Below are 15,304 nucleotides of genomic sequence, written 5' to 3' on the forward strand. Positions count from 1 at the left end.
TGCCATTGTTACTCAAAGCTTAAATCAAGTTTAATTCAAATTTTCACCGACATAAAATTCAAAACCTCACCATTTTCCATAGCCCTAAGCAAATAAAATTACATAAAACCAACTAATTAGATTTGATTGACCAATCAAATATTTTACATAGCTATAAAGTAAAAACGAATAAAATGTTTACGACCCCCGCCATAGAATCTGATTATTACGAGTTCAATAACTGCAACATCAATTCCTTGCATCCTCAACCGTCTTCCATCTCAATTGACATTTATTCCCTACAAGTATCTTCAAAATGTAAATTTACACCTACCCGCAATCGATATTCAACCCTACATCATTATGTTACAGTTCAATTTCCGTTCATTGAATGAAATTGCTGGAAACAATTTGAACTCTGTTCCTTTGTAATAAGGATTACTAAAGTTTGTAAGCTGCAAGTATAAGGCATACGCGGCTAAAGTAACTTGATACGTGATATTGATTGGTTTATTAAGACCGCTTATTGAGAGAAGGGGTCAACTTATTTTGGTTTTTTGTCGCTGTTGGAATAGGCGGAGCGTGGTTCAGACCTGGTATCGATAATATATTGTTTTATTAATGAGTAAATATTACATTGTGATTAACTTATAGTTTATCGTTGAGTTGTATTAAATAACAGATTTTGTTTGTTTGTCAATCCATCAAACTACGTTTTTAGAGCGAAAAATAATAGAGCATAATAAAGCTCTTCCTTTTGATCCGCGCGGTTTCACCCCCGTGGCTCCACTCCTGTTGGTCGTAGCGTGATGATATATAGCCTATAGCCTTCCTCAATAAATAAGCTATCTAACACCGAAATAATTTTTCAAATCGGACCAGTAGTTCCCGAGATTAGCGCGTTCAAACAAACAAACAAACTCTTCAGCTTTATAATATTAGTATAGATATTAATAACGATAGAAATGGTACATAATATGTGATATTTGACTTTCCTAGAGCTTATAATAACAAAAATATAAAGCCCAGTTAAAATTTTGATATAGCAGACAAATCAGCGAACCAAAATTATTCAATAAAAAATCATACATACATTATGTTGTAAAAAACAATACCATATAAAAATTTGTCCACGTTCCAACGTGAGTCATGCGATTATATGCGTCAACATTTACGTGGTTATTACATGACTAGTAGCTTAGTATGTAACTAGTATGTTACTAAGCTTCTATTAGCACAGAATAGGATACGAAAGCACTGAATAAAAAAAAACTTTTTACAAATTGCATTTCATACAAAAATCATAAAAAAATTTGATCAAAAAATATTGAAAAAGGCATTTTTGTAAAAAAAAATAAACTTCCAAACTGAATCTAAAACAACGAAACAATACTCACCTTTCCGCAATCGGTTAATCTCTAGCATTGTGTTAAGCAATGTCGAAACGTGTTTTTGAGAACTTTTCTAAGCCGCATTAATACCTATACTTATGTAGATTGAACACAATGGATGTTAACATACGGACCTATAATTTCAGGTTATGTAAGCGGGTACAGGGCCGGACTCTAAATTTTAGAGGCCCCAGATATATTATTATTTTTCTGAACAGAAACTGAGTTGAAAAGTGATTACCTATTGATATTGTACCTAGAAGTGTTTTGTGGTATATAATTTAATTATATTTAGATATAAAAAATAGGTTTTAAACAGCACTTCCTGGAAGTTTTCGTCCATGCTGAAAGCTGTCTGAATATCAAATACGTTACGTATACGTTTATGTATGTAGTTTTAATAGCTTGATGTTAAAACCATTTTTCCGTATTTTAAACTTAAAGCATATATGAAACAATAAACTAACTCATGGAATGTTATTCTACATTCATAGCCTGTATGCTATTACATAACGGGACCCTGAATTATGAATTAACAGTCCGTCCCTGTTCACATTCAAAATAATACACGATATTTAGAGAGCTCATTATTAATGAAGTAGGGATCACTTGTTTCACCGTTAATGGCTCACGATTTTATAAGTGATTGTGCGAAAATTGTGTAGAAAACGAAGCGTAGCGTTATAATAGATGATATGTAATATAATTATTAATTATATATTATAGCATCATTATAGTACAAAACTTCGATAAAATTAAAAGTGGTTCACTATTATTCGGATCAAATGCAATTATATCAATTATTTTTTGTATAAATGGATATTTATTGAGAATTGATTGAACCTTTTCTGTTACGTTTACCAAATGTGGCAAATTAGCATTCTATTAAGCTATCACAAACTTTGTGTCCTTCTAAATTCTACTCCAAAGCCTCCCAGTTAACTAACAACTAGATTTTGAGATAAAATTTGCTCAACATCAAGAAATACAAGATAATATTTATAAAAGCAATCAAAACAAGAATAAATCAACGATACAATCACAAAAAAGTTATTCAAAAACATTTTTATGTAATGTACATAATGATCTACAATGGCCAAGAGTGACTCGGAGAAAACGTTGATTAATTACCATAATAATTTATTTGATACTCAAAAACTTGATATGGGGAGGGGCCGGATACGACTCCTTTTGAACTAGAACAGTGCCGCTAAGGCTGGTGAGCGACGAGCGTTTTCAGAGCGTTTTGAACGCGTTTATTTAGAATTTAAAAATTATTAAGCTATGGCATAGCTTCTATCGCGGGTCTTGAGCGCGGAGACCGAATTCAGAAATTTAGTAACGAAAAACCTCACGCTCCCCACTCCGACGGGCGCGGAGGTGTGGCTTGAAGGCATAGCATGCAATAGCTTTACCGCGGCAGTCCCCGAGTGCCACACGTCTTTTTTTTTTTCAGTTATTTATAACAAAATATTTTAACTGGATGTGATTTGTATATAACCGTAAGTAGTACGGTTAAAAAATGATGATATGTTTGCAAAAAAACATATATCTCAATATCTCAATAATTAATGGTATAATTTAAATATGCTATGCTTATTATGCTCATAATTGTTTAAAAAAATGTCACAATAAAATGCTAACAATGAAAAGAAAATGTTACCTAAGTCGTTTATCATATTTTTATTTATTTATTTATTTATTTATTTATTTCACCTTACCACCACCAATATAATATTACAAAGTAACAATTTTAGTCTTTGAAATCACAGTATATATTGTTACGAAACTAGTCGGCTCTACGCATTTCGCGTTCAAAACGCTCGTACACAACCTCCCTAAACAATAGACGTACTTAATACTCTGTCGGGTTATTAAATACTTCGTATACGATGAAAACAGTACATTGTTCCTCTTGAATATGATGCATGGACGTGATTTAGCTGTTTCGAACAAAAGAATGAGTTTTGGAATCAGTTGAATGTATTACATTTTATTCTGAATACGTTATGAGTGAACACAATGTACAGATCGTGTTAAAATATTTAGACTGTTTTAGTTGTTCCATAGAATAGGGTTAATTAATTTTCCTTGCTTTAGTTGTTTCGTGAAATTACTTTTTGAAGTGAAACTTTCGTCGCGTTGAGAGTAAAATTTCAAGGTCGCGTCATGGCAATACCGTCACGCCATGGGTAGGCAGTAGTGTAACGAATTTGGTATCTTTGAATCTTGCCAAAGTTTCACTTCTGACACGTGTGCTCGGCACACATGCTCTTTTTTTCGATGATGTAACTTTTTTCATAATTATAGGTGTCAGCTTAGTAGTTCTGTGTATTATAAATTTTTTATTTTATCTTCTTTGTTCTCAGGTCTGCTATCAGCGTTAAATCATTTGGACCAAGCTCGCAAGAATTCCCTTCAAACCAACGTCGACTATTCTAGATACGTTAAAAGGTAATTGATTGATTTTAAAATAAGTCTCACTTACGGCCAGTTTCTGATTTGACGTTAAGAACATCTCAAACTTAAAATTTTTCTCGTGTGTGCTTTCTCAAACCTTAATCAAATGAAACCGGCTTTTAACACTGAAATATTTCATTTTCTTTCTTATTGGAAATGAAAAGCTTTGGCACTCGTTATAATTACAGCTTAAACTATCAAATCATCATCTTCGTTATCTTATTTATTTATTTATTTATTTATTTACACTTTATTGTGCTGGCATACAAATTAATCCTTAAAATTAAAACTTAAAAACTAGTCCAGCACAGAAGGCGGCCTTAATATATATAAATCTCGTATCACAATGTTTGTCCTCAAAGGACTCCTAAACCTCTTAACCGATTATAATAAAATTCGCACACCATGTGCAGTTCGATCCAACTTGAGAGATAGGATAGTTTAAACATGTAGGTACCACGGGCGAGGCCGGTGCGGACCGCTAGTTATTGTATATATTCTAAACCAAGAAATGAACCTTATTCTTAATCTAGTCAATTGCAAATTATTTTCTTTTCAAAACCAGGTACAGCTCAACACTAGAATGCGGGTCATCATATTGCAAGGATCTAGGCTATAGAGAACACTTCCACTGCATGGACTGTACAGCCAGGGTATTCTGCAAGAAGGAGGAGATGATCAGGCACTTCAAGGTAAGAATTCAGCTATTTGATAAAGTCGATTGAAGAAGTAGGGTTGTGGTTGGTTCTACAATCTAAGCCCTAAGGCTCGTGATAAAATCTACTACGTCAAAGCGAAAGACGTTTTTCCGCTTCACGATGATATTATATTGCATAAATTATGAATATTCACAAATTCAATTAAAAAATATTGCTTATTGTCACCGATTTATTCGTCTTATTTACAGTAGAAACAGTAGTTTTGCATCAAACCTATAAAAAAGCAACCATTCCAATCAATATATTCCTATATAAATTGCTAAAACTAACATAAAACTTTCACAGTGGCACAAAAAACGCGACGAATCGCTAGCCCATGGTTTCATGCGTTATTCTCCGTTGGATGACTGCTCCGAGCGCTTCTCCGACTGTCCCCACAACAGAAGTCAAACCCACTACCATTGCATACAAGATGGCTGTGATAAGGTATGTACACTGTACAAAAAAGGCACATATTTAATGTAAAAAATTACAATAATATCGTCTAAATACTGACATGCGCAATAACTAATAAGGTGAATGACACAATTCACAAATTTTTTTTTCCTTCAAAATATATATAATAAGCAAAGCATAACTCAAGGCATCAGTCCAAAAGAATAACTCACTTGAGTGTTATTTTATTTCCTATTGCAATTTGATAAAATGAAGTTGAGAAATCCTCATTTGTCTTCTACATAGACTACGTACTCTATGCTTACCATTTTAAACTATACCTATAATTTACCTTTCCAGGTATACATATCAACATCAGACGTGCAGATGCACGCCAATTACCACAGAAAGGACTCGGCGATCCTCCAGGAGGGTTTCCAGAGGTTCAGAGCCACTGAGAGCTGTGCTGCTCCTCATTGCATCTTCGCTGGCCAGCGGACCACACACTTCCACTGTAGAAGACCTGGCTGCACTTATACGTTTAAGAATAAAGCAGATATGGGTAAGTATTTATATCAAAATCGAATGCTTGTTGTTCTATTTTTTCGATATATGCAGATAGTAATAATTAATAAATGTTTTATTATTTTTTTTTATTATTAATGTTCAGTAGTTAGTATTAGATCTGACGCCATTTGTCAGTCCCGGGCATTATGTTCAGAGCCACTAAAATAAATATTAAATTTACTTAAATTCTAACTGCATTCTTTCGAAAACTCGACATTTTGAATCTTATGAACAATACGATCAAAACTTTAATTTAGGCATACGTTACGTATGATTGTAATAAGCACATTTGCAATTAAGACCATTTTTGCAATTCAATTCTTTAATTATAAAATTATCAACCAGAAATATTTAAATAATCACTTTACAATCTCTTTCTCACCCTAACCACTCTTTACCATCACACAGAAAAACACAAAACCTACCACATCAAAGACGAGGCCCTTTCCAAGGACGGCTTCAAGAAGTACATGAAGAGCGAAGCCTGCCCGTACCGCGAGTGCCGCTTCAGCCGCACCTGCAACCACATCCACTGCATCCGACCGCACTGTAACTACGTGCTGCACTCTAGCAGCCAGATCTTCACGCATAAGAGAAAGCATGAGAGGAAGGAACAGGAGATGAGCTTTGGGTATGATTTCTTGCAATATTTTATTGTTTATAATAATTTATTTATGTTGAGATGTGATTTTTTGTCTATTGTCTGCTTTATCTTAAGATGAAGATGAATATCGATTACATTTACATTCCATGTCGATTACAATATATTATACACTTTTAATTATTATTCATATGAAACTTAGACTTTAAATTAGTCTTAATATACGTTTATAATTAATATTATCAGTTAATTTTAGTTAACCAGTAAACAGCAAAAAATCAAGATTTGAAACTCGTTTCAATACGTTTTGCTTACACAATTCTTTATAATGATTATTATCAATATTTAGATGTTTTGTTTCCTTTTTACTTTCACCAAATTATTTTCGGCTTAAATCTCGAATTACATATCAGTATAATATTTGGCAAATATTTTGTCATCCAAGTTTGGTATTAAACACTATAGTAATAAGACACATAATTCACAGACTGCCGACGTCGGTAATTCAGAGTGCTCTGATGCAGCAAGGTGCAGACCTCAGCATGTACTCTCCGAACACGAGTCTACAAATTGATGATGATATGTCTGGCATGGATGGAGACTATTCTCATCCTTATGTAAGTATTCATTAAGTAACATAATTGCGTGACGAAATTAGGTGTACATTTTCAATTACATATTACAAAAAAAAACATATACATAAACATTAATCTTATTACTGTATTACTGTCTATTATAGAAGGAATTAACTGCATCCAGGAAAAAATCATATTTCAATAATTTTCATGATTCTAAATAAAATAATCTTTATTTTTCAGAACCCATTATTAGTAGAAGAATTATCACGGAAGTACATAGAAACCTTTAGCGGCAGTAAAGAGGCTGAAGACAAATGCAGCAAATGCAGCGCTTTGAACAAGCACTATCACTGCTTAGCTGAAGGATGCAAGATGGCCCATAGGTAATATGAAATATCCCATGGCCCATAGATAATCTTAAACATTTTGACAGTTTAGGTTTTACTGTATTGATCATAGTTTAAACAGTATTAACTGTTCAAAGACTAATAATGCTTAGTTGAATAATTTGCTTTCATATTTATCTATTTGTATTTATTTTTCATTACCTTTTAATTCTGTCTCCAACAAAGAAACCAACTTCTTTAATTAATCTTAATGTTTTAGTTAACATTTCCCATAATACTTTTTTTACCTGATACCCTAAGTATAATAATTAATGTAAAATGTAACTCTATTTTCTTACAGTTGCCACAACACAATGGTCAAGCACGTGTTGGAGCACGAGCAACAGAACCAAGTGACAGAAGCCTACTTCGTCACATACACTAGAAACAATCCGTGTTCCAACTCCGCGTGCCAACATATAAGGGACATTACTCACTATCATTGTACTTGGGTAAGTAGTAATTTAATATATATTTTTTATGCTATAGGATAGCAAACAAGCAGACGTCGCCTGATGTTAAGAGATACATGGCCGCCCATAAGCATTCACTCCACTGGAAGGTGGATGTGTTGCTGTCCTCAAAATATGATATAGGGACCTTTTGTTATCTTTGTGTAGTTTGAAGGAATCTGTAACGTGTAATCTATCATCTATTATGAAGAAATTAAGCATAAACCACCGGAAATGCTCTTATAAGATCCATCCATTTAAAATGTTATTAATTTTTACTTTACAGGAAAACTGCGGTGCAGTTATTTTATCATCAGAAGATCAGCCATTCCGGCGTTTAGAGCATCACAGACAGCACGCAATTCTGAGCCCTATGTCTCCGAACTTAGCGGCGAGATTCGCTCCCAACTTCACTCCCCAGCTGTCAGCACAGTTACACCCTAATGTAGCAGCTCAACTCCAAGTGCCAAGTTTGCCAAACCTTCCGCCAAACTTGGCGCAGTTGGCCCAAATGGCACCAAACCTTGGCTCTCAGTTAGCGCCAAACTTGCAAGCGCAATTGAACCTCGGACCGAGCCCTATTGTTCCACAGCAAGTGAATCCTTCGAGTTCATTGGATGAGATGTTTAGTAGAAAGAGGGGAAGACCGCCTAAGAATCGCGTGGTAGAAGTTTGGACTGATAATGTAAGTGATTTTCCGGTCGGTTAGCATTTTCTATAATAATATCATCAACCAGATCTTATAAAGCGTCAAATAATTGTAATGGATTGGTATTTTATCTTACTTTACTTACAATTTCATTTAACATATTTTAGGTGACACCTCAAGCTATTTTCACATCATTCAAACTACCGAAGAGCAATCAAATACCACCAGTTCTTCAATCACCAGTTATCACCACTGTTGAAGAATTTCCTGTAAGTACATTTGATTATACAATAAGAATATTTTACTGTCGAGTAACACTTCACAATTTTTTTAATGTATTAAAGTAATCATTATTTCATCAATCTACATTATTTAGAATTTTTCCTTTTTATCAAAATATTTCCTACTCTAACTTTATTTCTAGCTAATACCTTCGTTTAAATACATTATTCTCTTACAGCGCATTCGCTTCCAACACTTCGAGGTGTTCACAGCACCAGATGTCTGCAGCCAATACTACCAAAACTGCCACTTACGTCACACAAGACTGCACTTGCACTGCTTCAACTGCAGTTTCACAGCTGAAACCCACATCATCATGGAGACACATATGAGGGAATCCCACTCTGTATCCCCTCTGTTAGAAGGCTTCGACTATTTCTCCACCTTTGAGCAATGTGGTGGAAAGAGTTGCTATAAGAATCAGCTAAGATCCCACTTCCATTGCGCTCAAGGAAACAATTGTCCAGCTATTTTGACTCAATACTCCGCTTTAGCTACTCATAAGCATGGGCGAGGCACTCCCATTAAGAGTGAAGATGAAAAACAATTCGAAGAGGCCAAAGACTATTCGATTAAAGAAAGGGCGTCGGCTGATAGTGTTGGATCGAAGGATGGAGACTATCCAACCAATTTCGTTATTAAGAATGAATTTGAAAAGGAACAAGATAACGTTTCGGGTATGTATATTTCTGATATTTATTGAAATCTTCATAAATTATGTCAAAAAATTAAATAAGAATAAGTTGACATAACACATTTAGGGCCGATTCTTCAATGCTTGGATAAAACTTATCCGTCCAATAAAGTATTACACGATAATATTAAAATGTCACGTAAACTGTCAAATACGGGCAATTAGAATACGTTTTCAAAATGGTAGTTTTATACATTATTCGACGAATAAGTTTTATCCAAGCATTGAAAAATCGGCCCTTAAAATACTTTATTGCAATTTAAACCCATTTCACCATGACTTAGCATTAATTTTGCGAAATAGATAGATAGGGTTACAATATAACTTATTCCGAATTACATTTATTCCAGTAGTAAAAGCGACAGGAACGTTCTATCCGTCTTCCCACCTCAGAAGCAACACTTCATCACCAAGAAGCATTTACGATGCGTCCCCATCAAAGGAAAAACGACCAGAATACGACCAGAAGAAACTGGAAAAGCCTGGTCCTACAATCCCACCTTCATGCCACGACCAGGCCTGTCCTTTGAACAAAACAGCTGGTCAAATGAACCTACATTATCACTGCCCACATTGTGGCCAAGCTTATGTCGACCTGAAGTTGTTGTTCAGCCACATGGTCAAGAAACATAGCAATATTATTGATGCTGGACCAGTCGGATTGGCTGCTACTAAGGTAAGGATCTCAGACCGTTGCAAACTTAGTTTCTGAAATTTATAGTAGTCAATACATTTTTGGAATTATGCTACACACTGAAATTTCTTGTGTCGTATTGCATTTTTATCAAATAAAAAAGCGTTGCCAACAACGAGATGTTATGATTTTCTAAAGCTTTTCGCTAACAGTTGTTTGGAGATTTAATATTCCCTTCTTTCAGGAGACTCTGGAACGAGAATATCCAGAAATTTCGATTCTACCCTCAACTGCCACTTCTTCCACGGCACCATCGCCATCTCCCAGTCAACGACCACCAAATCCTGCTGAACAAGTAAGTTTACAATTTCTCTAACTATTTAAATTTCTTAAATTAATGAATTGTTAATAAGTTAATATATTTTAATTGATGCAGAATTAAATTCATCTTTACAAGAACAGTAAAAATTGAACTCTAACTTTATTCTTTACAGTATATTTATTTCTTTGTAATATTTACTGTATTTCTACCTTCACTACTACTAATTTTTCCAATTTCTCCAGGTGCAAGCAGTCCAAAGCCTGTTACTCCAGCAGTATCTCTCTGGTGGCCGGAAGGGCAGTCTCCAGGAGCAGTTGAAGATGCAGCAGCAGTACACCGCCTCGCTGGCTGGTCTACCTGGACTTGCTCAAGTTGCGCTGTTCTCGCAGGGGTAAGTTGGGTTTTGAATTCTACTGATTTTACTAGAAATGTTGAATTATTTATTGAAATAGATGAACTTTGAAGACTCACTTTCAAGAATTTCTTTCAATATTTGTTCACCTTATCTACTTAATAAGCTTATCTACTTTATTTAGCTTTAAGTACAATGCAACTAAATGCTGGAATAACTTGCCGCCTCCGTTTCGCAATATTCAATCGTTATCAACGTTTAGATTAAAGTACAAAAACTATCTTATTCAGACGCAGTTAGATCAGCATTAGTTGCATTGTAACCTCTTCTACCAGCTAATCACTTTTAAGCTAGGATGGTGCCCTTCACTCGTCGAAACATGCTTTCCTTGGGTTCACGTCCATGGTTGTCAGTTTATATACCTATTGTAGCAGAATCCTTTTTAACTTTCATTGCTTTGTTTTATTTATATATTTATTTACCAATTTAGTGGTTCTACTTAATGTATTATGCATTAAATTCTTTTATATGTAATATATTATAATACGTGTATGTGTGTATATATATTATAGTATATTATTATGTCTATATTTTACATTATACTATTAATATAGTATTTATTTTCTTTTCTTTAATTAAAATATATTATGAGTTATGACGAAGTATTGCTCTCGGGGCTCACTGAAAATCGGTGCTGTGACGTTTTTTTTGTTTACGTCACAGATGTTCACCGAGTGATTTCCCCTTTTAATGGCATCATGCTTCACAGACTACACACTTCAATGTGTATTTTTAAGTATTGTAGTAAGTAAGTATTATAAGTATTGTATAAATTGCTTTGAATTATGTACGTGTGAGGCTATGTGCCATTAAATAAACGTTTTTTCTTTCTTTCTTTCTTTCTTTCTTTACTTTTGTGCTTTACGTCCCACCTGTATAACAATATAGTTTAAGTATAGTCATTCTAAATTAAATGGTATGGTAGAATGACGTGTTGTTATACAATTAATTATTATAGTTAAATAAATAAACACTTTGTCAATTAAATTTAAAAGGCAATAGTAATTGGATAATGCTGTTGATAGTTCTAGTTTGCATGTAATTTATTAATCATTAAATAATTTAAATCGTTTCTCTGATTTTTAAATATTAATGTTTCTTTTCCAGCGGTTCCCCCTTTCCGCTATACCCAGCGATGATGTATCCCCCGGAACTACTTCTAGAGCAAAGTCTTCTCCAGTCTCACGGTCTACCACCAGGTCTGGACAAGGAAGCCGAGCTTATTGCTAAATCGTGAGTGTACTTATTTTTCATGGCCATTAATAATTTATCCCTATTAACTTTTTTGCTAACATTCTTATTTCATTCTAGAATACTCTTACAATTTTCTTTCAATTTTGCCTGTTCCCACGTTAAAGGCAATGCAAGACGAATTTCTGTTTATAATACGAATATGATTAATTATTGTATAAATATATCAAAATACATATTTTCCATAAATGGAATTGACTTATTGTATCTTCTTACCTTTTACATCGTCTGTAAAGTTTTCTTCCTTTGTGTTCCTACAACCTATACTGATATCTATTCCTGCATGAATTATTATACCTTATAAATTACCTATTAAATATATTTTATTATCTATTACAGTCGTCGAAACACAGGCACCCGTGGGCCTCACATGCGAGTGCTAAAAGATGAGCCGATACCTGAAGGCTACCTTCGGTTCCGATTCAATGAAGACTGTGCTTATCAGCAGTGTGGATACAGGTATTTATTGTTATTTGATTAAGAAAATATACATAGTTCTTAAATATTAATCTGAGATAAAAATTATAAGCTTTGTGCATTTTTCCCGTTTGTTATCAGGTACATGGACAATCTGTTTAAATATTTTTGTGGTAGAAATGCTTTAAGCCAATTCTAAAAGTTAGGATATTCCAGTTTTTCTAAAAAAAAAGTTTTATTAATCTTAAAAAATTGAAATTTTAATTTCTCTGTTGCCACTACAATATTGCTTTCAATAAATGATTCTTAAAAAAAAGTTTTTCAATAACTAATAATAATATATTTATTTGCAGAGAACATCAAACCCACTTCCACTGCACTCGAAAAGATTGCGGCTATTCTTTCTGCGACAAGACGAGATTCGTCCAACACACAGCTCGACATGAACGGTAAGAATAATTTTCTTATTGTTATCATTAGTATGTACCTATTCCCGTAGTAATTATTGTTACTGTTAAAGAAAAAGTAATGAGTAGTGAAGTAAAGAAATGTATAAAAAAATATTTTTCGGCTTAAAAAGGGCATAAATGAATGCAGCATTTTCAATTTATACACGCTATAAATTGTGAGTGAGAACAACATTTTTTGTTTCATTTTTTTTAATATGTAGGTAAACATTTTTCAATATATTTTTCGTTATTTACAGTTTGGATACGCTAATGGGCGGCGACTTCCAGCAGTACCGAGCTAATGTGTACTGCCAGCGCCCGGAGTGCCCGCATGCTTCGACTTTCGGTAATTTATTATTAATATTATATTCTGGCTTTCATTTGTCCATTTTGATTCAAGAATAGAATAATAATTAAGATATTTCAAATTAATTTTTGTTTAAATCGATGAAATATTTTGTACGCTTTTAAGCGCGTCACACACGGTGAAGATTTTATCTTAAGATACTGTTATATTTTATATTACAGTATCTTAACGCATCCGGTATCAGCGTTCGGACCATCATTTTTCTTTTTGTCATTGCGTACTAAGACTCCTGTAGAACCGCCATCCTGTTACAAATGACCCACAAAATTTCGCGTCATTTGTAACAGGATGGCGGTTCTACAGGGGTGGGTGGTACGCAATGACAAAAAGAAAAAGGATGGTCCGAACGCTGATACCGGAAGTGTTAAGATACTGTAATTTATAAAATATAACAGTATCTTAAGATAAAATATTATAGTATCTTCACCGTGTGTGACGCGCTTTAAAAGATTCTAAAATATTTTAACTTAAACACTATCGTTTTGCTATAGTGTTTATGTTAAAACTAGCTCTATCAATCAAAACATCTTACCAACATCAACCTATCTTAACATTTTTTGTACTCTTTTACTACACAATCCAGTAACAACTTTACCTTAGCTAAAAAATTCCAGGTTTTTTTCACTTTTTTTTTTAATTTTTTGCATTTTTCTAACCTTAACCCTAAACAAATAATCCATCACGTGGCGTTGCCAGGTACAGGCCAGAACAAGGCGTCACACTTCCACTGCCTCAAGTGCGAGTTCACTTGCACCGACACCAATAAAGTGGTGGCGCATAGACGACAGCACCAAAAGCTGGATTCCATACAAGCGGCTGGCTTCGAGAAGTTTCCACCGAGTAAAGGTATGTTATTTCTTATAGATACGTAGTAATATTAACTTGTAGATATGTAGTTTTGAAATAGTAAAAAAATGCTACTATATCTTCATGCTGGAATTGTTAATCAATTCTTATAGATTTATAGTTTTGAAACAGTTATAAAAACTATTAGTACTTTGTAATATAGTTTTTTCTTATAAATAATAGGTATACATGATAAGTTTATGTATGTAGTTTTTCAACAATAACTTGAACGACCAGTAGTTAAAAAGTTTACAAAATTTGTCATAGTAAAAAGTCAGTTAAGGTTTATTTATTTAACAAATATTTATCCCATAGCTCTTAATTTGACCATAATATACCTAATATTCCCAAAGACTCATTTAATTACATTTTTTCCAGGTTGTGGCTACGAACCGCAATGCATTCACAGCAAGAAGCAAACCCACTACCACTGCCTCCAGTGCGGTTTCGCCGTTCTTGGCCTCTCCCAGATGACGTCACACAAGTACAAACACCAGGAAGCGAACCTTGGACCCTCCACTAGTGCTATTAACTGACCCACTGTACCCCTACGTGTTATTTTGAGTTTTACACTAAAATATACCTTAAATACTGCGTGCATTAGGGTCAGATTTGTGAATACCCCAATGGAAACGGATTTTTTATTTACGATAAAAGTCCCGTATATTAAATAATTTAGGGACGTTTTATGTTTAACTATGTCTATGTTACTGTATACATAGTGACTATAACACTGTTTTGAGTATAGATATTTAGTTAATATTCATATACTGTGTATATAAAAATCACAAAATTCTCCAAACCGCGTGTAGTCCCTCGAAATTGTGCCTTAGTCGCAAAATAGTTTCTGAACGATTTTGTAAAATACGGCAATGTGCCAAAAACTATAAGACTTCGATTGAATTTCAAATATAATGTAACAATATCACTTTGTACATTCGCATTTTATACAAAGTATCAAGGTGTCAAAGTGAATCTGTAAATTTCCTAGAACCTGACCAATTGTAGCTGTTAGTTATAGAATATTTATATTTATTACGACCCCGAGAAAAGACATTTTTACGAATAGTATTATTAATTTAGGTCTCCTAAAATTTGTAACGAAGGCAATAATTATTGGGTTAGAAACGCCATTTTGTGCCTCGATATGTGACAATATGTAGAATCTGGTGTTTCGAAGTTTCATTTTTTGTGACTTTTTTACAAAAAATAAAAAAAAATCATATAAACATTACAAAAAAATGCTTTTAAGCATTGTCTGTAAAGAGTATTGTCTGTAAGTTACATTACTTTTTTAAAAGTAATGTAACTTAAATAATATAATGTTATATTAATGTAATAATATAATGTAATAATAAAATTAAATAATATAATGTTGTATAAATGTTATATATAATGTTACATTACTTTTTTAAAAGTAATGTAACTTAGGTACAGACTTTTTTTTTATAATCAATCAAAAAAAAATCACAA

The 15,304-nt window shown here is 33.5% G+C and overlaps 1 protein-coding gene across 1 annotated transcript in view; it reads left to right on the plus strand.

Moving 5' to 3' along the window:
• LOC149898036 (zinc finger protein castor homolog 1-like) overlaps window positions 1-15,077 on the plus strand; it is a 94,334-nt gene extending 79,257 nt beyond the window's left edge. Inside the window, exons 8-27 of the mRNA XM_090115830.1 lie at window positions 3,740-3,824; window positions 4,396-4,522; window positions 4,835-4,975; window positions 5,285-5,486; window positions 5,900-6,122; window positions 6,580-6,709; window positions 6,911-7,053; window positions 7,358-7,508; window positions 7,795-8,193; window positions 8,325-8,426; window positions 8,618-9,116; window positions 9,484-9,809; window positions 10,012-10,122; window positions 10,332-10,480; window positions 11,609-11,734; window positions 12,092-12,211; window positions 12,523-12,618; window positions 12,876-12,964; window positions 13,682-13,831; window positions 14,210-15,077. Coding sequence (XP_089971956.1) covers window positions 3,740-3,824; window positions 4,396-4,522; window positions 4,835-4,975; window positions 5,285-5,486; window positions 5,900-6,122; window positions 6,580-6,709; window positions 6,911-7,053; window positions 7,358-7,508; window positions 7,795-8,193; window positions 8,325-8,426; window positions 8,618-9,116; window positions 9,484-9,809; window positions 10,012-10,122; window positions 10,332-10,480; window positions 11,609-11,734; window positions 12,092-12,211; window positions 12,523-12,618; window positions 12,876-12,964; window positions 13,682-13,831; window positions 14,210-14,367 — 3,527 coding nt within the window. The 3' untranslated portion in view covers window positions 14,368-15,077. The remainder of the gene's footprint in view (window positions 1-3,739; window positions 3,825-4,395; window positions 4,523-4,834; window positions 4,976-5,284; window positions 5,487-5,899; window positions 6,123-6,579; window positions 6,710-6,910; window positions 7,054-7,357; window positions 7,509-7,794; window positions 8,194-8,324; window positions 8,427-8,617; window positions 9,117-9,483; window positions 9,810-10,011; window positions 10,123-10,331; window positions 10,481-11,608; window positions 11,735-12,091; window positions 12,212-12,522; window positions 12,619-12,875; window positions 12,965-13,681; window positions 13,832-14,209) is intronic.
• The last annotated feature ends 227 nt before the right edge of the window (window positions 15,078-15,304 follow it).

This window comes from Colias eurytheme, chromosome 24, assembly GCF_061535395.1.
Source record: "Colias eurytheme isolate Ceu_HAF_F1 chromosome 24, ilColEury1 Martin Lab GWU primary, whole genome shotgun sequence".
Taxonomy (NCBI): Eukaryota; Metazoa; Arthropoda; class Insecta; order Lepidoptera; family Pieridae; genus Colias; species Colias eurytheme.